The following is a 26264-nucleotide window of genomic DNA, read 5'->3' on the forward strand; positions in this document are numbered from 1 at the left end:
TGGATCCGAAAAATATTTAACCGAGGTGGGACGGGTAATGGGTCAAAGTTTTTTTCATGAGGAGGGTCTTGGATTTAGCCAAACCCGTCTCATACCCGCCCCATTGACATCTCTATTGACGTTTGATACATAATCATATAAATATAATTGATTCAACGAAAGATATATAACAAAAATAAGACTAAAATTAATATTTTGCATTCTAAAAAATACCAACACTAAAATATATGAAGAGGGTAGATACTACACTGTAAGAAAATGTTGCTATTTGAAGGCAATAATTTCTCTTTTTAAAGAAGAAATAGTATATAAAATTTAGAACTTTTTTATTACAAAGCAGCGTCTATCCTATCCCTCAAAGGGAGATTAATACAACGTTGTTGATGCAAGAGTAAATAAATAACACAATTCATCTTATTAGAGCCTAGTCTATTGATCCTTTAATGAATCAGTCAGAAACATTGTATTCAAGTTTTTATGCTAATATAAAGGCATAACAAGCCTCAACACCTTGCATGAACTAATCCAGGCAACATCTTCCCGAGTTGAACACACAAGCAAATGTTGCCACCGTGTTCGACTAACTTGCAGCCACTACGCATGGGCGTTTTACGCCCCTTCTCCGTTTCTTGTCATCATCAGAATGCTGCAAAGGTGGACCAGAAGTGAGGCACATTGGAAATTGCGAATTGAGAGATCGTAATATGTGCATAACATTCAAGAAAATGCGAAAAATCACTTGAACTTTTACTGAGGTTGTTACTAGTCAAATATCATATCATGATTATAAGATGGAAAGATTGGAGTTATACCTGAGGGCTGTAAAAATATGGGACCTGGACTCGCTTCGAGCCATCAGGCATACGTTTGGATGGCAAATGATTTTCTATGGCAAGAGAGCTCTCGTTGACCTACATGGAAGCCATTGAGTTCAACAAGCAAACCACCACCGATTCGTACAATTTAAAATATTGTCCAAAATCTCATGTAATAAAGCTATGAATATTCTACTTTTTTCACATTTTGTTGATTTATCAATTCATCTAACGCCAATTAATTTTCTCATCGAACTTTTAGATGCTTCGGAAGATCAGTCAGAGGCAAATACATTTTACCCTCGAGTCATATCACACTGAAAAATTATATGGGACTGAAAAATACGATCCACGATGGAGAAACTTGGGTAGTTAGGCTGCTACCTGATTTTCTATAGTTTTGACCAGCATATCTTGGCAATCAGATGCATGAACACTTTCTAAATCAGGGCATTGAAGTAGCAATCTCTCTGGTGTCAAGTGCAAATTGCTACAACATAAGAAAAGAAAAACCCCAGCACCTAAAAAGTAGCTTGTTCAAATGAATGATGAACTACCTGGATGTAGATTTCTACAAGAATTGAGGTTCAAATCTTTAAGGTGAGGACAGTTCAAATATAAGGCCTGCATTTTTCAAAAGCATCGTGCTTACTCTAGATTGAAATCCTTGCAAAACTTCAGCAAAAGGCAACATAAAGTGCACTTGCAAGCAAAAGAATCTTACGTCCAAGCCAGAACAACCCCATAAGCTTAGCTTCTTCAACCGATCATGTTTGATAATTAGCTTCTGGTATACAAGATGCAATTTGCTGTTGGGTGTTCCATGTAACCTAGAGTCGTAATCCTCTTCGTCGGTACAGCTTTGCGAACTGGGATCACATATTGTCATTCCACAGTCCAAGAGTTCCAGACGGGGCAATTGAGCAGCAGCAAATTGAATCCCACCTACAGATGATGCATCCACAAACGTTTAACATAGAAGACAAAAAAAGTGTATATCTTCAACTACAATGGTTTTGTCACAGGAATCGAGGATTACTTGAAGTAATGTTGGGACATAGAGCAAGTAGAAGTTTTGACAGTGTTTCAGGAAAGACATTACAGATCATTCCAATGCCACTGTCGGTGATGCTAGACCTAATGCAAAACAAACAGAGACAAGAAAACATATGACTTATCCATTTAGGCCAAACTAGTTAGCATCGACGTAGATATTTGTCCAGTTAGTAGGAAGTTCATGCACATTTCAACATTTCAAGCCCATAGAGAAAAATACAGCTAGGGTTGGAAACATACCCACTCAGATCAAGCAATTCGAGCTTTGGGTAGCTTGAACAAATTGATGCTACCGATCCATCAGTTATTGCTGAACCGAGTAAGAGCGACAGCATCCTCAATCCCCTAGAATTTAAAGCAATGACACAGTTTTCATCGAACTCAATCAGAAGCATTCATTGAAACAAATTACCCCATCATATCTAAACAAAACCAACCTCAAATTTGCAGCTGTCAGAGCTAGCACAGTAGCGTGTGACAGCCGCATTGAAGCCATGTGAATGTTTTGCAGCTTCGGGCAGCTTCTCCCTAGAGCATCCATAACAGCTGTAAGATTTGTGTTATCATTTTCTTGTTGAGAAAATCCTAGAGATATCTCCTTCAAATTCGGTAAATTGACGATCTATGCAAGATTGCAAACAAAAATCACAAAGGTCGGAACTAAACGGAAGATGGAAGTAGACATGATCACAAACACACACCGAGTCTGCAGAGTAAGTACCGTTTTTGAGAGCGAGTGAAGTTCAGAGAGCCAAAGAGTAGATAGAGTGTTCGAAAAAATTACAAAACTCCCAAGGTTACTGCACCCTTCCATCTTGAGACTCGTGAGGCATCTTTTATCGGAGATAAAACGACTTAATTCCTCCCTGAATGGAGTCATGAGATGTTTTAGCAATCCAAAGATAAAAACTCTATAACTTCTTGAGAAGGATATGCTATCTTTATCATCATGTATCGAAATATGGAAAGGAATACAACTAAAACATGGATATGAATATAACTAAATTCACTTGATATATATACCAGGCAAACATCCAAGCAAGAGTTTGATAGCAAGCTAATTAGATTAAACTTTTGTCAACTCAAGAATCTGAAGTTAGAATCTACCGAAAACTAAAAAAAAAAAACATATCAGAGATACCTAGAACATCATTTCTTTGATAAATCAACAGAAACCAACGCATAACAATCTAGACTCGAGCAAACTATATAATTCTATATTTATTTGATAGATCCACCCTTTTGTGCACCGACATGTCCATATATGCCATGTAATCTTGGTAAATCATAAAGCAGGCTGACAACTTTGAGCCGACGAATAATTGCATATGGTGAAGTCAAATAGAGATAAAAACATATTGGAGAAAAGGTCGGATCCAGATCTCAAGCAGCCATATTTTGATTTGTGAAGAAAATACAAGTATGTTCAATGTGTAAGCAGCGAGTTTATTGCCTAAAAACACTTCCCACTGCAAGAGATAATAGATGAAGAAAACACTTGAACCATTTCAATCAAGAAAAGATCGTGAGACTCGTCTATCAACTATGAAGGATGGAAATCAATACCCAGAGATCCGATTGACAGAGGTATCAGCTGTGAAAATCTGCATCGACTGCAAATTCGGACATGAGAAGGCAATGCACGCGAGCATTGTTGCATCAAAATCACTGGAAACCACAAAAAACACATAATGAGATCAAGATTCAATCGTTTGGTCAAATATTGTATGGATTACAACTCGTTCGTCATCATAATTGTTCCAATGAAAGACTATAAAAACTTTTAAATGAATTAAGAAGCTTAAAATAAATTTTTTAGATCCAATGGTTACTCATTGAGTGTTGTATTTGGCTTAAAGATCTTACTGAATTTTGCGTTTTTTACTTAGCATTTCTGTTATCAAATTATTTTTAAGTATTCTGGTATCAAATCTGTAATAAAATCTTAGATCTGATCATCAGCCACCATGATTTCGACCTTTCGATTCTAAGCGTAAGTTTCAGGAGTCCAGTGCATTTCGGCAGCATGGATCCAAGAATTCCTATCTGGGCTTTCGCCGGAACCCCAAGTCGAAGCTCTTCCGTCCCCCGCCAAATCCTCCGAGTAACATCCCTCCACCCCTTACACACACCCGCCGCAGACATCAACCCCAACGGCGGTAACCTCCGCAGCACCTCCCACATACAACTCATTGGCAACACCCCACAAGGGTTTGGATCCGGATAATCAACCCACTCCGTTTCCGACTCCTCCGCCGAGACAGCTACACTAACATCCTCAAACGATAGAGCCCGCCGACGCATCGGTGGAGGCAGCGAACGAACCATTGACAGAGGAGAAGTGTCGTCCAGTTTCGCCGACGCCACCACAGAGGCGGAGGTGGCAGACGTATCAGCGCCTGGAGTGCACACAGAGGAGACTTCATCCTCGTTTGTCGGCAGATGACACGAATGGCCCTTCTTGGGCAACCCGCATCGACCGCAGCTATAGTTTCCACGTTTCTTGCCACGTTTAACGGCAAAAACAGCGTCGGGGATGGGGGTGACGGGGTGGGGTAGGTGGCCGCGCATTTTCTGCATGACAAAGGGGAGAGAGGAGCTAGAGGGTGAGTAAGAGTGGAATGTGGGGAGAAATAAAGGGCGGGGAAGCGGCAGAGAAAGGCGCGGGAGGGAAAGGCAAAGTTGGCGCCTGAGTTTTGAAAATTATGGGGCAACAACCCTACTGTGAACAGCTAATGCTATCGCACTGTGCTTCTTCTAAAAAACTACATTTTCTTTATTGGATTTAAAAAAAATGTTTTTATTAATTTAAATATACACTTTGGATAAAAAAATCATCAAGCTGATATATAATAGTATATTAGTAATGAGGATCCATAATTATGAATATTTAACCAAAACTAAAGATAAATTATCAGTTAAGACATTGTTTATACTACGAGTGTGAATGAATCAATCAAAATTAAAAATATTGATTCAGTGTTCAGAATTATTGAATTTGAGCTGAACTCGAATATTTTCGGATTTAAATACAATTTATATATATTAAATAAATATATTTCAGTTTTTTGAGCCTTAATTTTTAACAGTGGTTCGAATAGCTTGCAAATAGTTTGAATATTTTAATCCTGAACTCAAAATTAAGCTCTAATTCGAGACGAATTGGGGCAACAAAATATTTAATTATTCGAACTTGAATATGTTTATTCAAACTCCAACTCAAAGCCTAAATTTTTATTTATATTCAGCTCGATTCGGTCCGTCCTTGGTTTACAATCATATGATTTCGATAATACACTGGGTAATATTATTTCATCAAAGTAACAAAGTTAGAGTATATAATCAACAGATATTTCAAGATTGTCAAAGCAAATTTGGTATAAGAACCAAATAGGCAAATACTATTGAATTATTTTGAACATCTTTTCTCAAAATATATTGCCATCTGCCAACTTTTGCACGTCCTCGTTTAACTAAAACATGTAATACTTGTTTTTTAATAATTTTATGATACAAATATTTAATCCAACACAATTCATAAAAAATATTATTTTTATATAAAAAATATTAATTATTCAGTGTAAATATAGACTATATTGATTTATCTCACACATAATAAACGTACTTGTGTTCTAATATATTGTATGCTCGAACTGTCCAAGTGTCAATGCTAATATTTATCTACATCAAAAAAAAAAAAAATTGAAATACACTTTATTGCAAGACAAAAACTTGTGTGAGACTGTCTCACAGGTCGTATTTTGTGAGACGAGTTTCTTATTTGGGTCATCCATGAAAAATTATTACTTTTTATGCTAAGAGTATTACTTTTATTGTGAATATCGGTAGGGTTAATCGTCTCACAGATTCGTGAGACTGTCTCACAAGAAACCTACTCTTATTACTAAATAAGTTGGTACATCAATTGGTGTACGCATTAAAAATTGTCTTACCGCCAAAGTGATTTAAAAATATCGCCGATTCTCACAATTAATTATAAAAATTCTTTCCTCAATATATTTATACAAATTACCACCCAAATTGGATATGTTTATTAATATAAATGGAAAAAAGGAAAAAAAGTGCATGGGTGATGGGTTTCTTAAGCAAGGTAAACTAGGGATGTAAACGATCCAGATAAACCAAACAGTATCAGGCTTGAGCTTGGTTTGTTTAAAATTGTTTGAGGCTCGAGCTCGAGCTCGATTCGAGCTATTATTATCAGGCTCGAGCTTGGTTTGTATTGAAATTTCTGAGCTCGAGAAAAGCTCGAGCTCGGCTCGTTAAAAGCTCGTTTAGCATGTTAATCAAGCCAGGCTCGAGCTTGATTCATTAATAGCTCGTTTAGCATGTTTAACAAGCCTGGCTTGATCTCGTCTCGTTTTCGAGCTCAATAAGCATAGAATTGAGCTCGAGTTTGAGTTTGAATCGAGCTTGTTAAAAATTAGATATATCTATAAACTAATTTTAAATCAGACATAAAAATGTAAATTCATTCATAAATAACCAAAACGACACAAATAAGAACTAAAAAAAAACATAAATCAGTATATTATTGAACATTCCAAAATCATGTTTGCGAGCCACCTAAACGAGCCGAGCTCGAACTCGTGAGCCTATTATCGAACATGTTTGCAAGCTCACAAGCCGAATATCCTTAGGCTTGAGCTTGGTTTGATTAAATTTTCGAGCTCAAAATCGAGCTTGGGCTTGGTTTGATATGATTAACAAACAAACTCAAACGAGTTTTTTATCGAGTCGAGCTTCGAATAGCTCGCAAACGGTTTGATTCATTTACATCCCCAAGGTAAACGACCAAAATTGCACATGCGATTTCTCAATCTTAGTAACATATCTAAATTATAGAAAATTAATAGCTGTTTTTCAATTTATGCAAATAAAACGACATAAAATGTTAATCGGATTTTGTATACATACATCTTTATCCTAGTAAATGAGGTTGATTTTTTCATAATATTTTATATATCTTTTATGATATATCCGTCATTAAAATTTATTATACACTATATGATTTGAATAAGAAATATTTGTCTGACGACCTCGAAACGATTTCAAGCGTTAGAACGTAAAAGATTATCATCAACCCAAAATTCTATTTTATTAGTGGTTTAACATCAGAACTAAAACCCATAGTCATTTTCTGACTGGGAAAACAATCAAGAAAACTCGAATCACGTAAGCAGCAACATATAAACACGCCTCACGGGCTACCATAGCCTATTCCTCATCAACCTAAGGCATATGAGAATACCAATACCAACCGCCTCAGTTGCTTTGAGGTAGATAACCATCTTACACAACCATCACACCCACCATGAAATGGGACCTAAACCATCACCATCAAGTGATCCCTGCCAGAAAACATAAAGTCGATTTATCATCTTTAGTAATTCTGAAACCAGAAGTCCATCATCACTCTTGAAAGATCACAGTAGAGTATGTAATTGCAACGTGACATAGGAAAGTGAAAGTTCTTAAACACGCAATGCGCACTGAGGCTTGCATGTGCCCCAGAGCCTAGGCTCAAGGTGCAAGTTGAGATGTGTGCTTTATTGAAGTGAGGCACACTGAGCCATAATAAATTAAAAATTAGATGTCCTAAAAAAATTATGTTATACAGATTTTTAATATATATTTTACAAGGAATTGGACAAAAATAAAATGAAAATATTTTTAGAGCACAAGCAAATATGAACCATAAGTACATTGGATTTCATAAAATGTACACAATCCACACAATCCTTTTATTTAAGGCACATTAATCTACACCTCAGGCCTCTAAGGCGCACTAAACACGTGTGCTTCATGTCCAAGGCACATGACAAGAGCTGTGATTTGGCATGTCCTTAGGTGAAACGGTTAGGTCCCACTGCGCCTTGAGCCTGGGCGCAGACATTATGGGCTCGTAATAACTATGTGCCAAATGATTGCTGGAATGTCTATGAACAAAGACTTGATGAATTTTATTTAATGTCTGATTGTAAGTTAAGGAAGCCAGAATGAGGAATATATCACTGAAAGATTACAGAAGACTGGCTTACAGTGACCACCATAGGGGCGAATAGCTTCAAATTTTTTTGCTCCGAATCTTTTTTATCAGACTCTTTTTTATCAGATTCTTTGTTTGCTAGATCTAAAGGCACGGGTGGATAACTTATTTTGTGAACTCTGAACCTTATCTGCAGTCAAATACAACAGTTGTTCGATCAAATTACACAACAAGTGTCAGATTATCGAAATAATTGAATGGACAAAAACAAAGTGGACGATGGAAACCTCATCTGTCCCATCTATGGGGTAATTTTCCCCTTCATACTCCCAGATCCACCTGATACCATCCCTGCGAAAGGAAATGAAGACATATTCAAAGCATGATTGTGGATGTGACACGAAGAATCATTTTAGACATAGCAAAAGCTGACAGTTTTAACTATATAATCTCCAAAAAATCTCGTAACAACAGAGTAGCTCACTTCTGCTCTGGATCAGGTTCAGAGTGATTGGGGCTGGGCAACAATGGGACAGGTACATAAATGTCTTCGAAAAATCCAAGAGACACTGCCAAAGGAATTATTTAGTAGTTAATAATCCAGAGACATAACGAATAATAACTGGCTCACAGAAAGAATTTACTGGCAAGGTATTCGACTTCCGAACTCGTTTCTCAAATCTCTCCTTTTATGTTTACTTGGTATTCGAGTGAGATACAAGCATTGCACATGGCAGTGGACTGTGGTTTAAACAAAAGTGGATTATCTATCAAATCAAAAAAGAAACTTCTCCCTTTAGCCACCTCTTTAACATGGATCAGTGTCATTTTGCCTCCTTCAACTAATGCCAGTGCCGACTTAACCCAGCAAATTATAAATGGATCTGTGCTCACTAAAACTCCTTGCATCAACACTTGCATCAGTTCCTTAACCTATTGTAATCATAGCATGTATTCAACATTTTACAAAATTAACCATATTAACGCATGTATTTTCAACATCTGTACTTTGGCTTGTTGCACCACGGTCCTACAACACTATGTTGTTTGAGCACAAAGATGGCCCTTGATATAAACAATAAACTAAAAATTAAAACAAAATATAGAAATTGAACACTTGTGAGCCTTACAACGTAGACCATCTTTGTTAGACTCTTTCAGCCTGGCAGATATTACTTCTCCCACAAATGGTTGAAACATTACCAATCTGAACCTAACCTGCAGAAGCTCACAAAATTGAACTACAAAAAGTATTCTTTCTAAGGAGGAAAGCTACATATCAGAAGATTCAAAATACGTTTCAAAGCAGACTTCAAAAATATCAAGAAAAGGACACAAGGCACTAGCCAAATTCGAAGTTGTCAATAGAATTTTGAAAGAAACTAAAAATGTTCCTTCAAATTTCATTTACTAAATATCAGAGCATAAAATGGAAGCAGCCTGTCGCAAATTCAGTAAATTTGAGTATACAAAATTTCAAATTTAGCATTAATTTTTATAAAAAAGCAAATGTAACACCAGAATACATCAACTCAGGCCCCATTCGAGGAACAAGTAGAACAAGGTATGGCCTTTTCAAGAATGTAGTTGACTTTTCATAAGAATTACCGTAATTACAGCAATTTTTTACGCAACAAAATAACACAAACAAACAGTAACACACACAATGCAGCGATCAAAACGAAACAAAAGAAAGGCCCGATTCAAAAGACACGATTACATACCGTATAAGTAGAAGCACCATCTCCCGGAGAGATAAATCCTCCATCAATGGAACGAATATCGTACACGCTTACACATAAGCCAAGGTTTTGAATAACCTAGCATCATAAAACAACGTGGGATCGATCAGTAAATAATACGAAAAAGAAGGTCAAAACGAAATTTCAATGCAGATTTACCTTGTCCGAGAACAAAGAATCGAGCTCTCCTTTAATGGCTTCATTGAGAGGTCGACTGAGGAGATGAGGTGGTAATCTTAGAGTGTGCTCTACTTCACTCAACAGAAACATTTCTTCCTCGTGATTGTTCGGATTAAATCAATAGTGAATAAATTTGAGGAATTAGTTCAATTGAGAGAACGGAGACCCGCCGCCGGAGGTTGCAGAAAAAGAGTGGCTGCGGCGGCGGAGATTTTGAGACTCGGACCTTTTTAGCCCGAGCTAGACTGCTAGTCCTAAAATAATCTCTCTTTTTTCCAAAAGGAAATGTGATTTTATCGTATTATTTATTATTAAAAGTTCCAAAATTAAATTATATTTAATTTTTTTAAAATTGTAAATTGTAAGAAATTAGAAATATTTAATTTTTTTAATTGTAAAAACAAGAGTTAGTTCAATGGCTGGTTTATATTCTCTCATTAACTAACATAGTGCTCATTTACATGCAGAAAATTTATTTATATGATTTTTTTGTTATTTTTAAATTAATTATTTGTTTATCAAATCTAAAAATTTAAAATTATAAATATAAAGATATTATTGAACATTTAAAAAGAATATGTTATTTTAAGAATATAATAAAAAATCATCAATAAAATAATTAATATGAGTGTAATTATAATTTTAAATATGTTTTAATTAAATCAATTAAAAATTAATTAATACAAATTTACTAATTTTCACAAAAATTTGTGTGAAACGATTTTACATGTCAATTTTATGATACGAGTCTCCTATTTAGGATCGTCCGTGAAAAAATAATATTTTATCTGTCAAAAATGTTATTTTATATTAAAAATATGAGTATAGATAACTCGTCCCATGAATAAAACACGGATAAAAATCTGTGATATTTTCTCACAAAAGACTTAACCATTAACTTTTATGTAAGACGATCTCAATGATCTTTATTCGTGAGATATATCGATCATATCTATATTTATAATAAAAATTAATATTTTTTTCACAATCTAATATGAAATATTTATCTCATAAAATTGATCCTGAAACTATCTCACACGAATTTTTGTGTAACTTTAGTTAGATAGTAAGATAGATACCATTTGTTACATTAGTCATTAATCATTTGTAGTGTTTTATAGCAGGCTTTTTCCTATTCTACGTTTACTCAGCTAGCTAGTTGGGTTGGCACTGGCTGCATGTAAACCGAAACACTTTTGTATATTCATAAATTATATTATTTGTCAGACGATCTCACGAATTTTTATATGTGAGACGGATCAATCCTATCGATATTCACGATAAAAAGCAATATTTTTTTATGAATGACCCAAATAAGATATTTGTCTTACAAAATATGACCCGTAAGACCGTCTCACAAATTTTTTTTTCATTCTATTATATACAAAAGTTAGATTTTCTGCTCACTTTTAATACTAGTGTCACTTTAACACTAGCGTTAAATTATTATCATATGATTACATTCGATTTTATTTTTCATTTTTTTATTTATTGTTTTATACGAGGTAAAAAAAAATCATCACATATAAAAATAAATATGAATACATGATTGAGATAATATTTCAAGAGTAGGTTGAATTCTATCACATCTAATCACTCATAGGTGCACTCAGTGGATTAAATTGGTGTCAGCGACACCGATGAAGATATGGTGCCGTGCAACAATAATTAAGACGAGTCAATCATACAGATATTCACAATAAAAATTAATACATTTTCACGATCCGTGAGACCGTCTCACACAATTTTTTGTCTAATTATTTATGTCGAAAGACTTATCGAAAGGTGTAACGTGAGAGTAATTGAAGTTTTCGAACATCCAGAACAAACTCGTGTTATTTACATTTCAGTTAGTCTTTTTTAGTTCGATATTTGATAGCCTGATTATTCTTACCTTAAGCCATTTTTGAGCTCAAAACTTATTCGTGATCCTAATTCCATGCAGTATCAAACTGATGGCTCATTGTTACTCAACTAACAAAAATTTAATTTCAACTTTATTAACTCAACCGAAATATTTTTAATTTTTTTTATACTATTAATTCATCTATCTCTAAATCAATTTCCGATCATCACACTATAATTTATCGCAATTGATTCCATGTTTGCAGGTAATTTATAATCTTGAATTTCATAATTCGTTATTTAATCGAAACAATGCTATTTTCGACATAAGATTTAGATCGATGATTTTTATTTATTTATTTTTGTGTCAGTTTTAATAACATTTTTATTGTATATATCATTGTTGATTTTTTTTTTATTTAAAAAAAAAACGCAATCGCCATATTGAAGATGTCTACTCTTCAACTGTAAACCATTTGCGGTTCTTTTGAAAAGAGTGGAAAAATTTTGATCGTAGATTTTGCTATTTTTCGAGTGTCGGCCACGATTATGTTATATTTCACACTACCGTATACTAATCTTTCAATTCTTTACTCATTTCATTTGTGCATCTGATTAAATTATCATTCTTTGTGATATGTTATATCCATTATTTATCTCGACATAATATAATTTTTTTATCAATAACATTTCCATGTCAGAAAAAAGGTACAATGTATATAAGAAAAAAACTTGTGTGAGACGGTATCACGGGTCATATTTTGTGAGACAGATCTCTTATTTGGGTTATCCATGAAAAATATTACTTTTTATGCTAAGAGTATTACTTTTTATTGTGCATATCAGTAGAGTTGACATGTCTCACAGATAAAGATTCGTTAGACCGTCTCACAAGAGACATACTCTTTATATATAGTTTAGTTCAATGGAGGGAAGATAAATGTCGGTTTTATGTAAGACGTCATATATTCCGTTTTCATCTTCATTTATGATATTCAATTTCATTATCATCTTCGTCGAGTAGTCAATTTCACTTCCATATTCATCTGATGATTAGATATTTATATCATATCGAAATATCATATTATCACATATAATTACATTTTATCAAATTTGAATGATTTCGAATAATTATAGATATTTACTAAATTGTTGAAAATAATAATAAAAAATAACAAATTAAATATTATATATAAATAACAAAATATTATAAATAATTTATCTTAACATCATTGTGCAACAAAAATAATATAATATATATATAATCGGGTATTCGAGTCGAATTGAGCCAATGTCCATACTCAATTACTCATTTATTTAACCGAAATATATTTTTTTTTCTATGCTCTCTTTCATTCAGGTCGTCGGATATCGGATTCTCCATGCAAAACGTGTCGACTCTAATACCAAATCTAAAATTGACCAAAATTTTAACCCATAAGTAATGGGGAGGACAAATTGACTAGAAATACGAGGGCAAAATCGTAAACAGGTTATGATAGTATGCGGCTTAACTCCGAAGCTCCCCACAACGGGTGTTATTTCCGGCCCCACAATTTAGGTTAATAACATTTTGTGCCACCGTATCCATTGGCAAAATCAGAATTTTTTATTTTAAAATATTTTATAAGAAATAAAATGAAAAACAAATCAGATAATCGAATGTATATATATACGTGTGTGTGTGTGTCTATATATATATATATATTACTACATGTTTTATGTTCATACTCTCTCTTTCTCGATTTCGAGTCACACCCCAGCTACGCAGCGACCCAGTTCTCAGATCATCCGCGAGAGTCAATCCCCAGAACCCACGTCCAGCTTTCCCCCAAATCAGCTGTTTATACTCAGATTTTTCAGGTCAATTGATGCAGCGATAATCGCTGGCGTAATCCCCCTTGTATTCGCACGCGTATTGTTACGGTGCTTGTCGTTTGCTTTTGTTGTAATAATCTTGCTTTGGTTTATGGGGTTGATACAGATGTTATAGAGCCAGTGGAGATGGACGTAAATCCCATGCCTCATGCGGTGGCGATAGCATGCACTGCGTAGGATACGTGGTGGCTCTCGTTCGTGGTTTTTCTTGTTTTGATTTCCGGGGAATTTGGTTGTGCGATGCCGAATCAGGTCGTGAAAGCGAAGCGAGGGTCGGTGGCGTCATGCATGACGTGTCCTCTCTGCCACAAGCTGTTTCGTGATGCTACTACGATTATCGAATGCCTTCATACGTGTGAGTGACTTCTCTTTTGCAATAATTGTTTGGATTCGTGGATTTCTCTTGTGATTTGGCGCGGGTTATTCGAATTATGACTTGTTTTGGAGTGTGATGGTGGTTGTGTCATCTGGGATTTTTTCGTTGAGTTTGTGATATTCAATTTCCATTTTTTGTTTTGTGGGATCATGTGCTAGCGATCTGGGAGCTGCACGTGTTCATGGGTTGTTTGTGTGAATTTTTTTTGTATTCATATTTATCTCGGTGGACATATGTTATTTTCTGCTCGGTGGGAAGTTTATTTATCTCTGGATAAATGATTAGATTTATACATGTGAGCTGAATAAGGTGAGTTTCCCGTTTCATTGATCTACTGATCCGTATGGTGTTGAAGTTTACTTGATTTCAATTAACTCGTTACGCCTATATTTGACAGATCTGCTGATTGATATTCTTCTTGGCTTCTTGTTTAATGGCGACGAAACTGATTTTCTTTTATATATCTTTAAATATTATCCAGTTTGCAGGAAATGCATATTCAAGAAGCTATCGGATGAGGAAATGGACTGCTGCCCAGTTTGCGATATTGATCTGGGATGTGCTCCTTTAGAGAAATTGAGGTAGCTAATTGTCAGCATTGCTGGCTTTCTTTCATACACACTAGCTCGCACTTATACTGGCTTCTCTGCATGTTCTTCTTTCTTTTCATTAGCGTACAGTACATGATTTTTTTGCATGCTTGTGTGAATTTTCCTATGTAAATCGTGAATAGCTCATTGTTTCTTGTACATAATGTACCTTTTTTTTTCTATCAGACTTGTTGCAGTAAAAATTATAAGGATAACCTTGTTTATTTGTGCACTTTATGTGCACCTCACATTTCGTCATTTGAACGAGGGCTACATCATTCTTCTTTATCATTTCACTCATGATTGTGTATCAGGCCTGATCATAATTTGCAAGATATAAGAGCAAAAATATTCCCTTATAAAAAGGCTCTGGAGGTCGTGACTCCTGTCACTTTTCCAGCCAAAAGAAAGGAAAGATCTCTCTCATCATTGGTGGTCAGCACTCCAAGAGTTTCGATGCAGAGTGGGATGACTGGTAGAAGATCAAAATCCATTGCTAGAAAAGCTTCGAGAGGTTCAAGTTTCATTGCAGAGAAACATTTTAGAAAAGAGGAAGAATCGAGTGACCACCCTGAGAGCTCTAGCTCACGGGAGATTTTAACAAAATTTACTCAGATTGCGCGAAAGGTGAAGTATAGAGTTACAATTAGTTTGAATATGACCTCATCCGTGGACTATGTAGACTTTTGTATTTGCTACAACTATGATTCCTCATGCTGCAGAAATCTACTGCTGCTGAGCCATCTGATAAAGGAGGGGAGAATCGTTCTGAACTTTGGGAGGGGAGACTTGATCTTTGGAAACCATTAACGTGTTTGGTGGATGCAGCGAATAGGAGCAAATCCTCAAAGTTTACAACTCAAGTATCTGCTACTAAATCAGAATCCCATGAGATTGAGAGAGAACTCGCTAAGACAAAAAATAAGGAAAACAGGCTGAAATCGAAGGTTCAAACTGAGAACTCTACTCTTCACTCCCCACAAGAATCGGTAAAACCTAAAAAATTGAGAAGAGGTCGCCAGAAAAAGGGTGAAAACTCTGGAGAATTCAGGGTCCCACCTCAGGTTCTGCTCGAAGCTGCCTGTGCTAGATTTGACCAAAAGAATCATCCGGTTTGGTTCTCATTAGTGGCATCTGATGAGCAGTAAGTAGTCACATATATCCTTAGAAGAATGTGAAATGACATTTCTTTTTGAAGCCAAGTATCTGCCATTTGTAATTTTCTGTATTATATCTTCAGGGATGGAGACGCACCCTTGCCTCAGATTACTTCTAGTTACCTGAGAATAAAGTAAGTGCTCGATAACTTTTATTGCTTTAACTTCTGAATGAGAAACACTTTTGAATGAAAATGTGTTCCTGTTGGGATGTTTTAGTCCTTATATTCTCCACCAGAATTGCACAACATTATTAGTGGCTTATAACTTCAATTATCTGGATGCATGTCAACAAAATTGTCAGCCAATGGTACATGAGAAGAGTGTTACTTAACACATTTACAAGCTGTTGTGCAAGCAATTAATTAAATCTCATGGTATTGGGAATTCCTTTGGAATGATCTGCAATGTTTCCGTGCTACTATGGTTGAGAGTTTCATTTTTATTTTGTAAATTCAAATTTGGCATGGCTATCTACCATTTTACCAAGATATAGTTGATTGTCAGTTGCAGATCTTAATCAGCAGTGAACTTTTTTTTTGTAAATTCAAACTTGGCATGGCGTTCTACCATTTTACGAAGATATAGTTGACTGTAAGTTGCAGATCTTAATCGGCAGTGAAATTTTTCACGATGAGAGAGCTTCTCTTCTTGGGAAGCTGGACTTGTGTTGGTCCACGCCATGTCCTTTTGGCTAAGTTGCCATTTGTCCATCACCCCTGGATCCTCGAATGATCTAACACACCCATAGGCAAATAAATCCAAGGCTGATGAGGAACTAGCACCAATTGATCTCATACCCCGTAAACAGATCCTTGGTTATGTGTGGGGCCGGTACCAATATAATAAATCCCTCAGGTCCGTCACAGTTGTCACGTGGGTCCACATGATATTAGATATCCATTGTGATTCTTTGAAGGTTGTCACGGTTGAAAATTTATCAAGTAACTGTGTTGTAGACTTGTAGAATTCTTGCAGATAGTTCTTTATATTCCCTTTTGGAGGCTCTGCTATGCGAACTTTGCCTTCTTGTTGGAGTCTGCATTTGCTATTATGAAGAATAAGTCCGAAACTCAAGCTTATAAATTAAACTCGTACTCACTTATCCCATCTGCATCTTATAATATATATATTATGCTTCCAATTCTTTTAGTTTAGCTGAATTATTAAGCACACAGGAAAAAAGACAGGAATGAAGGGATGGTTTATGGGTTCTCGCACTAAAACCATAAAAAGTTTTGTACTTGGCAACATTCAGTTTAAAATATAACTGATTATATCCGTCAATTTTCACAGGGATGGGAGCGTACCGGTTTCTCTGATTAAAAAATACCTGAAATTGAAGTTGGATCTTGCAAGCGAAAATGAGGTAACTCAATTCATTCCATTCTGATCAAATAGATGTGGCTTCTGGCACCATCTATCTAGCAAATATAATCACAATTTCCTGTCTGTCATTTTTGAACATCAGTAACTTCTTTTATTTTCACTTTCTTTCACTAGCGGCCTTAGTTCTGAGATGGTGATTCTTATGCCTAAAAGTCATATTTACAGCAACAACGTGTCTGCTTATCGAACTTTGTAGGTCGAAATAAAATGCATGGGACAGACAGTGATCCCCACACTAACGCTGAATAATCTTGTCGAACTCTGGCTTCAAACAACTGGCACAGAAAGAGCATCAGCCAACATTGGCTCATCTGCAAAGGACTTCGTGATGGTATTATGCTATGCCCGCAAATTTCCAGCAGCCAGTTGACTGTGCCTTTTCTCATGTCCTAAGAAGCTCGTGTTACATCATAGCACTCCTGAGCGATTCGCGCGTGCTCTAAAAATTTATGTTATCTAAGATGGAGAGAATGATTCTTGCGATTTTATTGTGTTTGATGACGATCTACAAGCTGCGTGGAACCATTTGTGTTATTGTGTGCATTTGTCATTTCATATAGTTATGCAACCTCTTCCAAGTAGCATGATTATTGAGGTATGGATGTGTTGAAACATAATATACTATTGATACCTGATATTATTTTGTCGATATTAAATTTCTTGCTAACGTTACTTGATATCAAATTTGAAAATAAATTTTTTAAATTACATTTAAATACTTTCCCGAAGTTTCTAGTTATAGTTTTGTTTCTTAAATCATTTGAAATATAAATATTACACGTTCGTTTTTTTTTAAAAAAACAATGCTTGTGTTTGCTTCATATTTTTATTCGATTATGGCACAAAATTAACTTATTGTATATGTAAGTTTTCAATTTTATATGCGAACCTCACTTTTCTTTTTCTTTTTTTTGGACAGAACTATTTTTATTTATATATATTTTTTTGAAGATACAGCTATTATTTATTCGAGTTCCTATATCACTCCTCTATCACATATATTATTTTTAGGTATACCGAATATGTATCTCGTGAGACGATTTTATAAATTGATATACGTGAGAGAATCTACATGATCCATATCTAAAGTAAATATGTGTGTGAGACTAATTTGAACAAATTTAAAAATTGGCATGATATGTGTTGGTATTAATATATATAGTAATAGTAACAACTTATGTGAAACAGTCTCACGTGTCATATTTTGTGAGACATATATTTTATTTGTGTCATCAATGAAAAAATATTACTTTTTATGCTAAGAGTATTGCTTTTTATTGTAAATATCGGTAGAGTTGACCGTCTCACAGATAAAGATTCGTGAGACCGTCTCACTATTTAACGAAATTTGATTAGATGGAATATACACTATAGATTAAATAAAAAAACGTATATTGGAAACTTCTGAAATTACATTGTCAAGTTTGAGTTTACATGTTATATATATACATTTGAAATTATATTATAAATATTTAAGGATATGATAATTCAATACTAAGTAGTGGAAATCATTTTAAACGTGGTGTTTTCAAAGCATACGATAATTAAAACCAAGTTCGAAAAAGCGTGAAGTGATTCGAAGTGCAGATGTCGAGCTCCAAGCTTTTCAAGTTTAAGTGAGATTACCACAAGTTTAAGCGTGAAAAATAATTTTTTATTTTTAGTGTAATTGTAATTATCTCAAACCAATAAATAGATAAAATAATACATAAATATGATAAATTTAAGTCTGATTCATTGATTCTCGTATTTATAAAAGCATAAAAATCTCAAAATTGCAATCTTTATTTGTTTTGTCAACTAGACCATATTAAAAAATGCTAAATATTTGTCAAATCATTATCAGACATACTTAATCATAATTAAAATTTAAAAATAAACATCTAAATTATAAACTTAATTTATTATTTTAAAATAAAAAGACATACAATCAAAATAAATTTTTTTAAAATCAATATATGCGATTAATTGTGCTTAACCACTCTTAATTAAACTCCTCAATTATGTTTAATTCGTTCAAACTACATTTTAATCGCTTTTTTCCGCTTTTCTTCGAAGCGGGGCATTTTTGTCGAGCTTCAAGCTTATAGAACACTGATTAAAACATCACCTTAAGTTTTGTTGATATAATCAATGGTTTTGTCGATAGTGATCATATGATAACACATGCTATGATATTGACCCGTATAAACACTGTCTACACGGGCAAGATCGAACAATTTGAATCAATATTTTTGCATCAAACCAAAGTCATATTATCATTCCGTGAACTCCCATGTTGATCTAGTATAGAATGTGACATAAAAATGGTCATGTTGTTTCGACTACTTCTATTCAAGGATTGAAAGTTCTGCCATGAGCCACAAAAATACTTTCTTGATCACTTCAAATTGTGTCACGTAATATTTCTCGGACCACATACCCAAATTTCATAAACAAATATTCATTAGAAAGCTTTTGGAATTTCCTACGTTTTGAAATAAATCTTATTAAAATATAGTTATTAGAAATCGATACATTCCAAGATTAATCGGGCACAAAAGCACACCTCTGGTTCCTACAACCAGCCAACCAAGGGCTATACCTTTGTGTCCTGATCTACATTATATCTATCAAGTGCCCGCAGCCGTAGATTAAATCACATCGTGCGGTCATATTCAAAGTTTATGAAAAAGCCACCGATCCGCGTCAAGAGGCTCTCCACCAATAAGATCCCATTTTCCAGATTTTGAGTCCACTCATTCTCCTACTTAAGCAGTCCAATTCTTGGGTAGTGATTGTCATTCTTCATCAACAAATTGTCAACAGATTCTTAAATCCACCAAGAAATTGATAGCTTTAAGTCTGAATTGCTCCAGTTTTCCCGAAGATTAGATCTTGTTTTTGATATAATTAAGAATTCTTCATGGCTACAGCCGAAGAACCAGCACTCCAGGCCGAGACGGTGAATGAGGCGGTTGCTACTGAGCCGTGGAAGGACGAGAAACCGTCGGGAAAGCCCACTAAGAAAACAGCCGCTTCTAAGAGAACCAAGCCTAAGAAGGTTGCCGCGCCGAGAAAGCGGGGCTCATCCTCTCACCCTCCTTACTTCGTGGTAGTGAAATTATTCTTCATATTCCGTTCTTTTTGTGGGTTTTTGTTTTTTGTGAAAGTGGGTTAGTGATAATTCTGCGTGAATACAGATGATTCAAGACGCGATCGTGACCCTAAAGGATAGGACGGGATCGAGCCAATATGCGATCACGAAGTTTAACGAAGAGAAACAGAAGAATCTTCCACCCAACTTCAAGAAGATTTTGCTGGTTCAGTTGAGGAAGCTCGTTGCTTCTGGAAAGCTCGTGAAAGTCAAGGCCTCGTATAAGTTGCCGTCTGGTCCTTCTGCTCCGGCTAAGAAGAAACCGGCTCTCGCTGCCAAGTCAAAAGATACTGCCAGCAAAACCTCTAAGCCGAAGAAGGTAACTGCTCCCAAAGCTAAGCAAGCAACGAAGACAAAGCCCGTTTCTAAGGTTAAGCTAGCAGCGAAGACAAAGCCCGCTTCTAAGACTAAGCCAGCAGCGAAGACAAAGCCCGATTCTAAGGCAAAGCCTGTTGCGAAGCCGGAAGCTGCTGCTGATCCCGTGAAGCCAAAAACCGCGCCGAAGCGAAAGGAACCGGAGGAGGACAAAAATAAGAAGAAACCGGCTGCTAAGACGGCAAAAGTATCAGCAAGTGGCTCGCCGGGGAAGAAGAAGGCAGCGGTTGCAGGAGCAAAGAAAACGGTGGCCAAGGCTCCGGTGAAGAGTGTAAAGCCCAAGTCTGTCAAGTCTCCGGCGAAGAAAGCCGCTGCAAGAAGGGGAAAGAAATAAGAGATTTATATGTTTGGATAAATAGCGCTTTTTGGTTGTATTAGTTTTGTAAATGTGAGCTGTGGTGTTGCTATTAAAAAAACTTCTCTCATAGATTCACATTTTTCTTTTCTTTTTGCGACGTTTGGTGTGTTGCAGTTTTATGTTACTTACTCAGGATCGAAACAGTTTGCAGATGTTTAACATGGTTGATCTTCAAATCTATTTTCCGGAATGAATCATTAAAACCTCTTTCTTTATGAACATTTATTTCAGAAAATTGAATGGAAAGTTCACAATATTATCCATAAGTAATGCACGTGGTTGTTTTGTTTGACATCTCACCACTGGCCAGAAATGTTTGATCAACAGTTAAAATGCATGCGATGGATAATGTTCGCTCTTTCTGAATGTGGGTTCCGGTTAACATATCTTGGTTTTGTGTGGCAATTTGAAGGTCAGGTTGATACATGTTTTCCCTCGATTTGTTGCTCACTGGTCTTTCAGTTATAAGATGTTGCTTGTTCGCTATTTGTTCAACCATTACAAGTTGTTAATCGTATGTACAACATGCTTATTTAACTTTTTGTTTGGCACATGGAGATAATGCAAGTATATGTCAATAAATCTTTGTATACTCAGGTATCAAAGTTGCACCTAAATGGGTCTGTTTGGAATAGCAAATTTGTGAGTATCCTGATATCTAAAGTGCACTTTTTTATTTGAAACTACATGTGATTTGAGTTTTCACCTGCAAAAATTCCCCCCCCCCCCAAAGATGATATGCGTCCAACTTGACAAATATATCATTCGTATAAAAGATGGGGACTGAAAATTGTAGGATTTTGCATTTTGCAGTATAACATTACTGGAAATTCTATTGCCCCATCCGATGTGTAACTGTATGCAGGAGAGTTTCATATGTTCTATACACTTGATGTTCGTTCCTTGAACTGATATGCCATTATTCCACATCTAATTTGGTTGTATTGGGAAAGTACTTGATTTTTGGTTTCAATATGTTGTCTAATCGCTCTCTCTTTGTCTTTCAACCTTCTGAATTGAGTATTTGAGTTCTTTCTGGATATTAAGCCTTGAAGGGGACAAAACGATGTCTTTCCAAACTGACCCTGCCTCATAAGCTGGATTTGTACGTTTGTAGAGCTCGAATATTGAATCTGCTTTGTCATTCAACTTGCTTACAACTTTTAAACAATTTATTTCGTCTGGATCAACCAACAAAGTCTTGTCTTTGTCTTTCCATCCTATTAACTTCAAAATTACAGCTGTGTTAGTATATGAGACGTTTAAATCAGAAAAAATACACGAAAACTGCTTTGTGTAAGTTTTTGGCAAGAATAAAATTTTGGGTTTGGGTTCGTAAAATCTATTGTTTCTTGTTGGTCTAGTTGCTAAGATAATGAAACCCAATGAAAACTTTAGAAATAAAGAGTGGTGGTTGTACCTTTGGAGGACCTTCCAACGCGTTGGTACAATAGAGTCGAGCATTGTCTACCAGTTGGCAGTAGGTACTGAAAGCATCTGCAAACCTCTTGTGTGATTTCAGCTGGGAATTTATTCTCACCGCTCGTCGACACATTATAGCCCTCCTGTGGAAGAGGAGAAATTTTAGGGTACTCAGAATATTTGTTAGTTAGTCATGAAATACGTGCTGCGGGTTTCACAGTTGATTCTGGGAAATAATTATAACTTTGAAGTTGAACCTGCACAATTAAGTTCCTTTTCATCTTATTTGGTTGGAGCTTGACACATTAAAAAGGAAATGCTGTATCACAATATCCTACTTGCATCAACTTTAGAATAATATCAGATATCTAGAATAATCCAAACAAATCACACGTCTTGCTGACCTTACTCCTCGAATAACCGCTAAATAAGCATCGCAAACAACCCCCACCAGCTCTATTCTATATGGCCTTCTCTTCTTGGTTTCCCCCTGTTCTTGTTCTTCATCTATCTGTTCCCAATAGCTTTCAGTTACAACTCCGTTTTTATCCTTGTAACCAGCTCCCATGCGGTATCGACGTCTGTGAACATTTCTAGCCATGGTTATGGTCTGCACAACAAATGGAACCCATGACAGGGTGCCATCCATGATCACATCTCGCCCTTCATTCAGTGCGGTTACAAGGAGGGATGATGCTGCATCAGTAGATGATTGGTGCACCTGAAAAATTCAATTATGTTGAAATGTTTTCTATTGTTTTTTATATACTGTGGAAAGCAACTGTTAGCCTCATCTTTGTGGTGATAAGCTGCATGTTTCAATTATCATTTTAGTTTTTTGCATGTATAAAATTTTAAACTAACATCCTCATTCCTTTCTTCTGCCAGTTATTTTGGCATAGGGGATGGCGGATTTGTTGGTCGGAAATCGTGTGTTCGTGTGGAGCGGCAGAAATTTATACCAGTTCTGCAGTTTGAAGCATGTCATGGTGCCCTGTGGAGCTTAGGGCTTTGTAAATGACATCCGACTCTTTGAAGGCATCTGCTTCTATAACAACAGCATTCCCAGATGCTCCAATCCAGAATGGTCTGTTCCAGGAAGGTGGCAATCTTGATTCAGACGTATAGAAGTGTGATTTTTATAAAAACTATGATTTTTAAGAACTTTTAGACTATGATTTACTCTTCTATGAAATGAAATTAAACCCATCTAATAGTTGGTAGTTTTCTTTCTTAGCTGATAATATGATGCGCTTACTCTTTGAGAATTTCCTTTAGTACAGTACTCTTGCCAGCCCCCATTCCACCACCCATGAAGAGGAGAACAGGACTTCTGTCTTTATGAGCCATCGGAACCATCACATCGGTACACTGTGAATCATCGAGAGATACGAGACCAATGGCTTTCATTTCTTCCACTAACGTGGTAAATACTCTAGCCACCTTCAGATTCTTTGTCACCCTTTCAAATCTCTGTTCTCTTTATCCCCATGAAACACAAGAACACATTTTTTTACTGGAAATCTGCCCATCTTCAACTTGAGAATGGATATGTCTAGTGTTCTTAATTATAAAGTGAATGGAGACGAAAGGTAATATTTATGTACACATACCTGGTGGCTGCCATGACTATGTGTCTAAGCTTCTTTTTTGGTTCTGATTCAGCACCAAGAACCTGAAATTTGTCACAGTGTGGCAAAATTTATCTGATTCCTTATATGATTTAAATGTCATTTATCTGCAAACTTGTGCGTGCACACACACACACGCACACACAGACACATACCTGACTGATCATGTAGGAAGCATGTTTCCAGTGAAAAGCGAAATAACTAAGAATACACCTCTCAAACTCTTCTACCATCTTTATAAACAGCGAGTCTGCATCTGGTTCATTAGCAAAAAATGCGTATAATTCTTCCTCACACCCGTCCACTTTTCTTATGTAATCAGAAGCTAATTTACAGAGATTCGGGCATTCTTTTCTATCTACGAATCCCAGTTGCCTTGCTGCATAAGCACAAACGCACATCATGGTGAGAACATCCGATATAGATCTATATGACACGAGGAATGTATGCTTCGAACGTGTGATCGCAAACACTAAAGGATCTTACAATTTACCTACGTAATGGGAGAATCTTTCAAGCTTCACAACCTGGCCAGTATTTGAAACCTTTATATGTGGGATGATCCGGTGATCTCTTATTTTCTTGAATCGATAATGCATCGCTGCTGCTATGATCAATCCCATGGACGAGGCTAAAATTATTTGTGTATATGTGGGATTCGAACTGAAGATATGATCTGCTGAAAGGGGAAAAGATATTGCCATTATTTTCTGTATTTGATTCAATACAACCTTTTATTTTGTCGTCTCCACAACATATTATTCAAAACATTAAGAATGTACTCGTAAAGATTTCACCTTTTTCGCATTTTTTGGCCGAGGAAGGAGAAGAAAGATGATTATCCCATGGATTCGGGGATTTTCATGATTGCTGGTTAGTCGTTAAGGTTGTTTTGCCTTTGGGAAAACACACGTGTTATGAAAACGAATAAGGGTGCGTTTGGTTGGAATTTATTGATTTTTTAAAAAAAGTTAACAAGCTAAATTATTCTTACATTATCAATATCTACGAACACCAGCCAAAATATTTCGAATTTAAACATTATACACCTCAATCAGTATCAACTAGCCAGAAAGTGAATTTCTGTACGATTTGAGCTTCGATAGCAATTCCGGAAGCACCTTCTGCAAGGATGAGGCATGTTTAGGCCAACCATGTTTAGGCCAACCATTTCTGTGGCAAGATGAGTGGAATCGCAAAAGATTAAAATTCACTTCTTCAGAAGTTAATAGAAGAACATCACTCAGTCACAAGTACTTGTCAAAAGCCCTTTGTTCTTCAAGTGTTCCTGAAAGCAGGGACTTCCCTCGTGGTCCAGGATCGAAAAAGATTGAGGTTCCCACATCAATTGCATGATTTGCATGATCCAACACAGACACAAGCAAACCGGGGGAAAGTTCATCAAAGCCATAACCATTGCAGAAAACAAGTTTGAGTTCGATATATGTTTTTATCTCATGTGATATTCCATACTATATATTCAAAAATTCTTGATTAATTTGCTGTTTTTCATAATTTTATAGGTTGAGCCAAACCAATATTCTTGAGGGTAATGTTTTCGGGATCCATTGATCATTATATATAATTAAATATTCATTTCAACAAATAAAATAATAAAAAAAGTATTATTTCATTTCTCATTTTGTATAATTTAATATTATGTACAACATTGAACGCACAAAAATAAATAAAAAATAACAATATGCATCACGTTGAAAGAATGGAAAATGGGGAATTAATATTGTGTATTAGAATAAATAAAAAAAAAAGTTTATATTTTAAATAAGTTAAACTAGAAAAAATTGTCACTTGTCAAAATATTCCACATAATTAAATAAGTTAAGAGTGCCGTTTCATTTTGAAAAAAAAAAAAATGGCGAATTAATTTATTGTATCACGTAAAATTAATAAATACTCAAGAAATAAAATGACATATGTCATTTTATTTTTTACAAGGTATTTATTATTTTTACATAATTATAAATTAATCCCATCATTATATTTTTCACAGAGTACGTAAAAATGTATATTTTCAATATTTTATAAAACAATTTAAATCAGGCCATGCAGCCTCATTTGTTATCAGCCGCAACACCCGACTTCACCATTTGCCTTGGAAATGTTGTATCGTTTTCGGGTAACCGCGGCGGTGGCGGAGGAGGAGAAAGTATCATGCGACCGCGGGCAAAGTGCCGCTCGTTGATCGCGGCTGGCTTGCATGGGGGGCCGCCGGTACCCGGAATCCACGTGCATCCATTCGGAGACGGAGGGTTTACAACAAGAAGATGGCGGCGGTGCTGCAAC

General features: G+C 35.7%; 5 protein-coding genes across 10 annotated transcripts; 2 read left to right on the forward strand and 3 right to left on the reverse strand.

The window, feature by feature from the left end:
* Nucleotides 1-309: 309 nt before the first annotated feature.
* Nucleotides 310-4563, reverse strand: LOC142543670 (F-box/LRR-repeat protein 17-like). 2 transcript variants are annotated; one of them, XM_075651060.1, is made up of 11 exons: nt 3850-4561; nt 3438-3539; nt 2593-2737; nt 2309-2493; nt 2112-2216; nt 1855-1952; nt 1540-1760; nt 1373-1439; nt 1200-1285; nt 813-911; nt 310-646 (listed from the first exon to the last, which is right to left on the reverse strand). In XM_075651060.1, exons 1-11 carry the CDS (start codon nt 4449-4451, stop codon nt 581-583), a joined length of 1776 nt encoding a protein of 591 aa, XP_075507175.1. In that variant the 5' UTR covers nt 4452-4561; the 3' UTR covers nt 310-580. The 2 variants fall into 2 exon arrangements, with proteins under 2 accessions (XP_075507175.1, XP_075507176.1); XM_075651061.1 differs by lacking the exon at nt 1200-1285 and having other exon boundaries at nt 3850-4563.
* Nucleotides 4564-6941: 2378 nt separating this feature from the next.
* On the reverse strand, nt 6942-10076 carry LOC142543672 (uncharacterized). Its single transcript, XM_075651062.1, has 7 exons — nt 9783-10076; nt 9606-9701; nt 9012-9099; nt 8366-8450; nt 8169-8232; nt 7934-8071; nt 6942-7243 (listed from the first exon to the last, which is right to left on the reverse strand). Exons 1-7 carry the CDS (start codon nt 9891-9893, stop codon nt 7196-7198), a joined length of 630 nt encoding a protein of 209 aa, XP_075507177.1. The 5' UTR covers nt 9894-10076; the 3' UTR covers nt 6942-7195.
* A 3300-nt stretch (nt 10077-13376) lies between these two features.
* LOC142543673 (E3 ubiquitin protein ligase DRIP2-like) lies at nt 13377-17691 on the forward strand. 4 transcript variants are annotated; one of them, XM_075651066.1, is made up of 8 exons: nt 13377-13539; nt 13633-13881; nt 14384-14483; nt 14807-15119; nt 15215-15636; nt 15733-15783; nt 16946-17018; nt 17235-17690. In XM_075651066.1, the coding sequence occupies exons 2-8, from the start codon at nt 13767-13769 to the stop codon at nt 17406-17408; spliced, it is 1248 nt and encodes a 415-aa protein (XP_075507181.1). In that variant the 5' UTR covers nt 13377-13539; nt 13633-13766; the 3' UTR covers nt 17409-17690. The 4 variants fall into 4 exon arrangements, with proteins under 4 accessions (XP_075507181.1, XP_075507180.1, XP_075507178.1 ...); XM_075651065.1 differs by having other exon boundaries at nt 13377-13511; XM_075651063.1 differs by having other exon boundaries at nt 13377-13881.
* A 2113-nt stretch (nt 17692-19804) lies between these two features.
* Nucleotides 19805-21087, forward strand: LOC142543675 (uncharacterized). 2 transcript variants are annotated; one of them, XM_075651070.1, is made up of 3 exons: nt 19805-20132; nt 20221-20544; nt 20581-21087. In XM_075651070.1, exons 1-3 carry the CDS (start codon nt 19944-19946, stop codon nt 20881-20883), a joined length of 816 nt encoding a protein of 271 aa, XP_075507185.1. In that variant the 5' UTR covers nt 19805-19943; the 3' UTR covers nt 20884-21087. The 2 variants fall into 2 exon arrangements, with proteins under 2 accessions (XP_075507185.1, XP_075507184.1); XM_075651069.1 differs by having other exon boundaries at nt 19806-20132; nt 20221-21087.
* Nucleotides 21088-21690: 603 nt separating this feature from the next.
* Nucleotides 21691-25110, reverse strand: LOC142543674 (calmodulin calcium-dependent NAD kinase-like). Its single transcript, XM_075651068.1, has 8 exons — nt 24454-25110; nt 24116-24339; nt 23943-24004; nt 23588-23809; nt 23292-23418; nt 22734-23050; nt 22328-22472; nt 21691-22134 (listed from the first exon to the last, which is right to left on the reverse strand). Exons 1-8 carry the CDS (start codon nt 24662-24664, stop codon nt 21889-21891), a joined length of 1554 nt encoding a protein of 517 aa, XP_075507183.1. The 5' UTR covers nt 24665-25110; the 3' UTR covers nt 21691-21888.
* Between the last annotated feature and the right edge of the window lie 1154 nt (nt 25111-26264).

The sequence above is a fragment of the Primulina tabacum genome, chromosome 4 (genome assembly GCF_025594145.1).
Source record: "Primulina tabacum isolate GXHZ01 chromosome 4, ASM2559414v2, whole genome shotgun sequence".
In the NCBI taxonomy this organism is placed as follows: Eukaryota; Viridiplantae; Streptophyta; class Magnoliopsida; order Lamiales; family Gesneriaceae; genus Primulina; species Primulina tabacum.

Coding starts and splice junctions, on each gene's coding strand:
- LOC142543674 (XM_075651068.1), bottom strand. CDS start 24,664: ATGGCAATATCTTTTCCCCTTTCAGCAGATCATATCTTCAGTTCGAAT. Junction 24,340..24,453: donor AAGATTCTCCCATTACGTAG/GTAAATTGTAAG, acceptor GTGCTTATGCAG/CAAGGCAACTGGGATTCGTA. Junction 23,810..23,942: donor ATAGTCATGGCAGCCACCAG/GTATGTGTACAT, acceptor ATGGGGATAAAG/AGAACAGAGATTTGAAAGGG.
- LOC142543670 (XM_075651060.1), bottom strand. CDS start 4,451: ATGCAGAAAATGCGCGGCCACCTACCCCACCCCGTCACCCCCATCCCC. Junction 1,286..1,372: donor TTGTAGAAATCTACATCCAG/GTAGTTCATCAT, acceptor ACTTGACACCAG/AGAGATTGCTACTTCAATGC. Junction 912..1,199: donor TCAAAACTATAGAAAATCAG/GTAGCAGCCTAA, acceptor GCTTCCATGTAG/GTCAACGAGAGCTCTCTTGC.
- LOC142543675 (XM_075651069.1), top strand. CDS start 19,944: ATGGCTACAGCCGAAGAACCAGCACTCCAGGCCGAGACGGTGAATGAG. Junction 20,133..20,220: donor CTCACCCTCCTTACTTCGTG/GTAGTGAAATTA, acceptor GCGTGAATACAG/ATGATTCAAGACGCGATCGT.
- LOC142543672 (XM_075651062.1), bottom strand. CDS start 9,893: ATGTTTCTGTTGAGTGAAGTAGAGCACACTCTAAGATTACCACCTCAT. Junction 9,100..9,605: donor ATGGTGCTTCTACTTATACG/GTATGTAATCGT, acceptor GAGCTTCTGCAG/GTTAGGTTCAGATTGGTAAT. Junction 8,451..9,011: donor TAACAAAGATGGTCTACGTT/GTAAGGCTCACA, acceptor TTCCTTTGGCAG/TGTCTCTTGGATTTTTCGAA.
- LOC142543673 (XM_075651063.1), top strand. CDS start 13,767: ATGCCGAATCAGGTCGTGAAAGCGAAGCGAGGGTCGGTGGCGTCATGC. Junction 15,120..15,214: donor TTACTCAGATTGCGCGAAAG/GTGAAGTATAGA, acceptor CTCATGCTGCAG/AAATCTACTGCTGCTGAGCC. Junction 15,637..15,732: donor TTAGTGGCATCTGATGAGCA/GTAAGTAGTCAC, acceptor TTATATCTTCAG/GGATGGAGACGCACCCTTGC.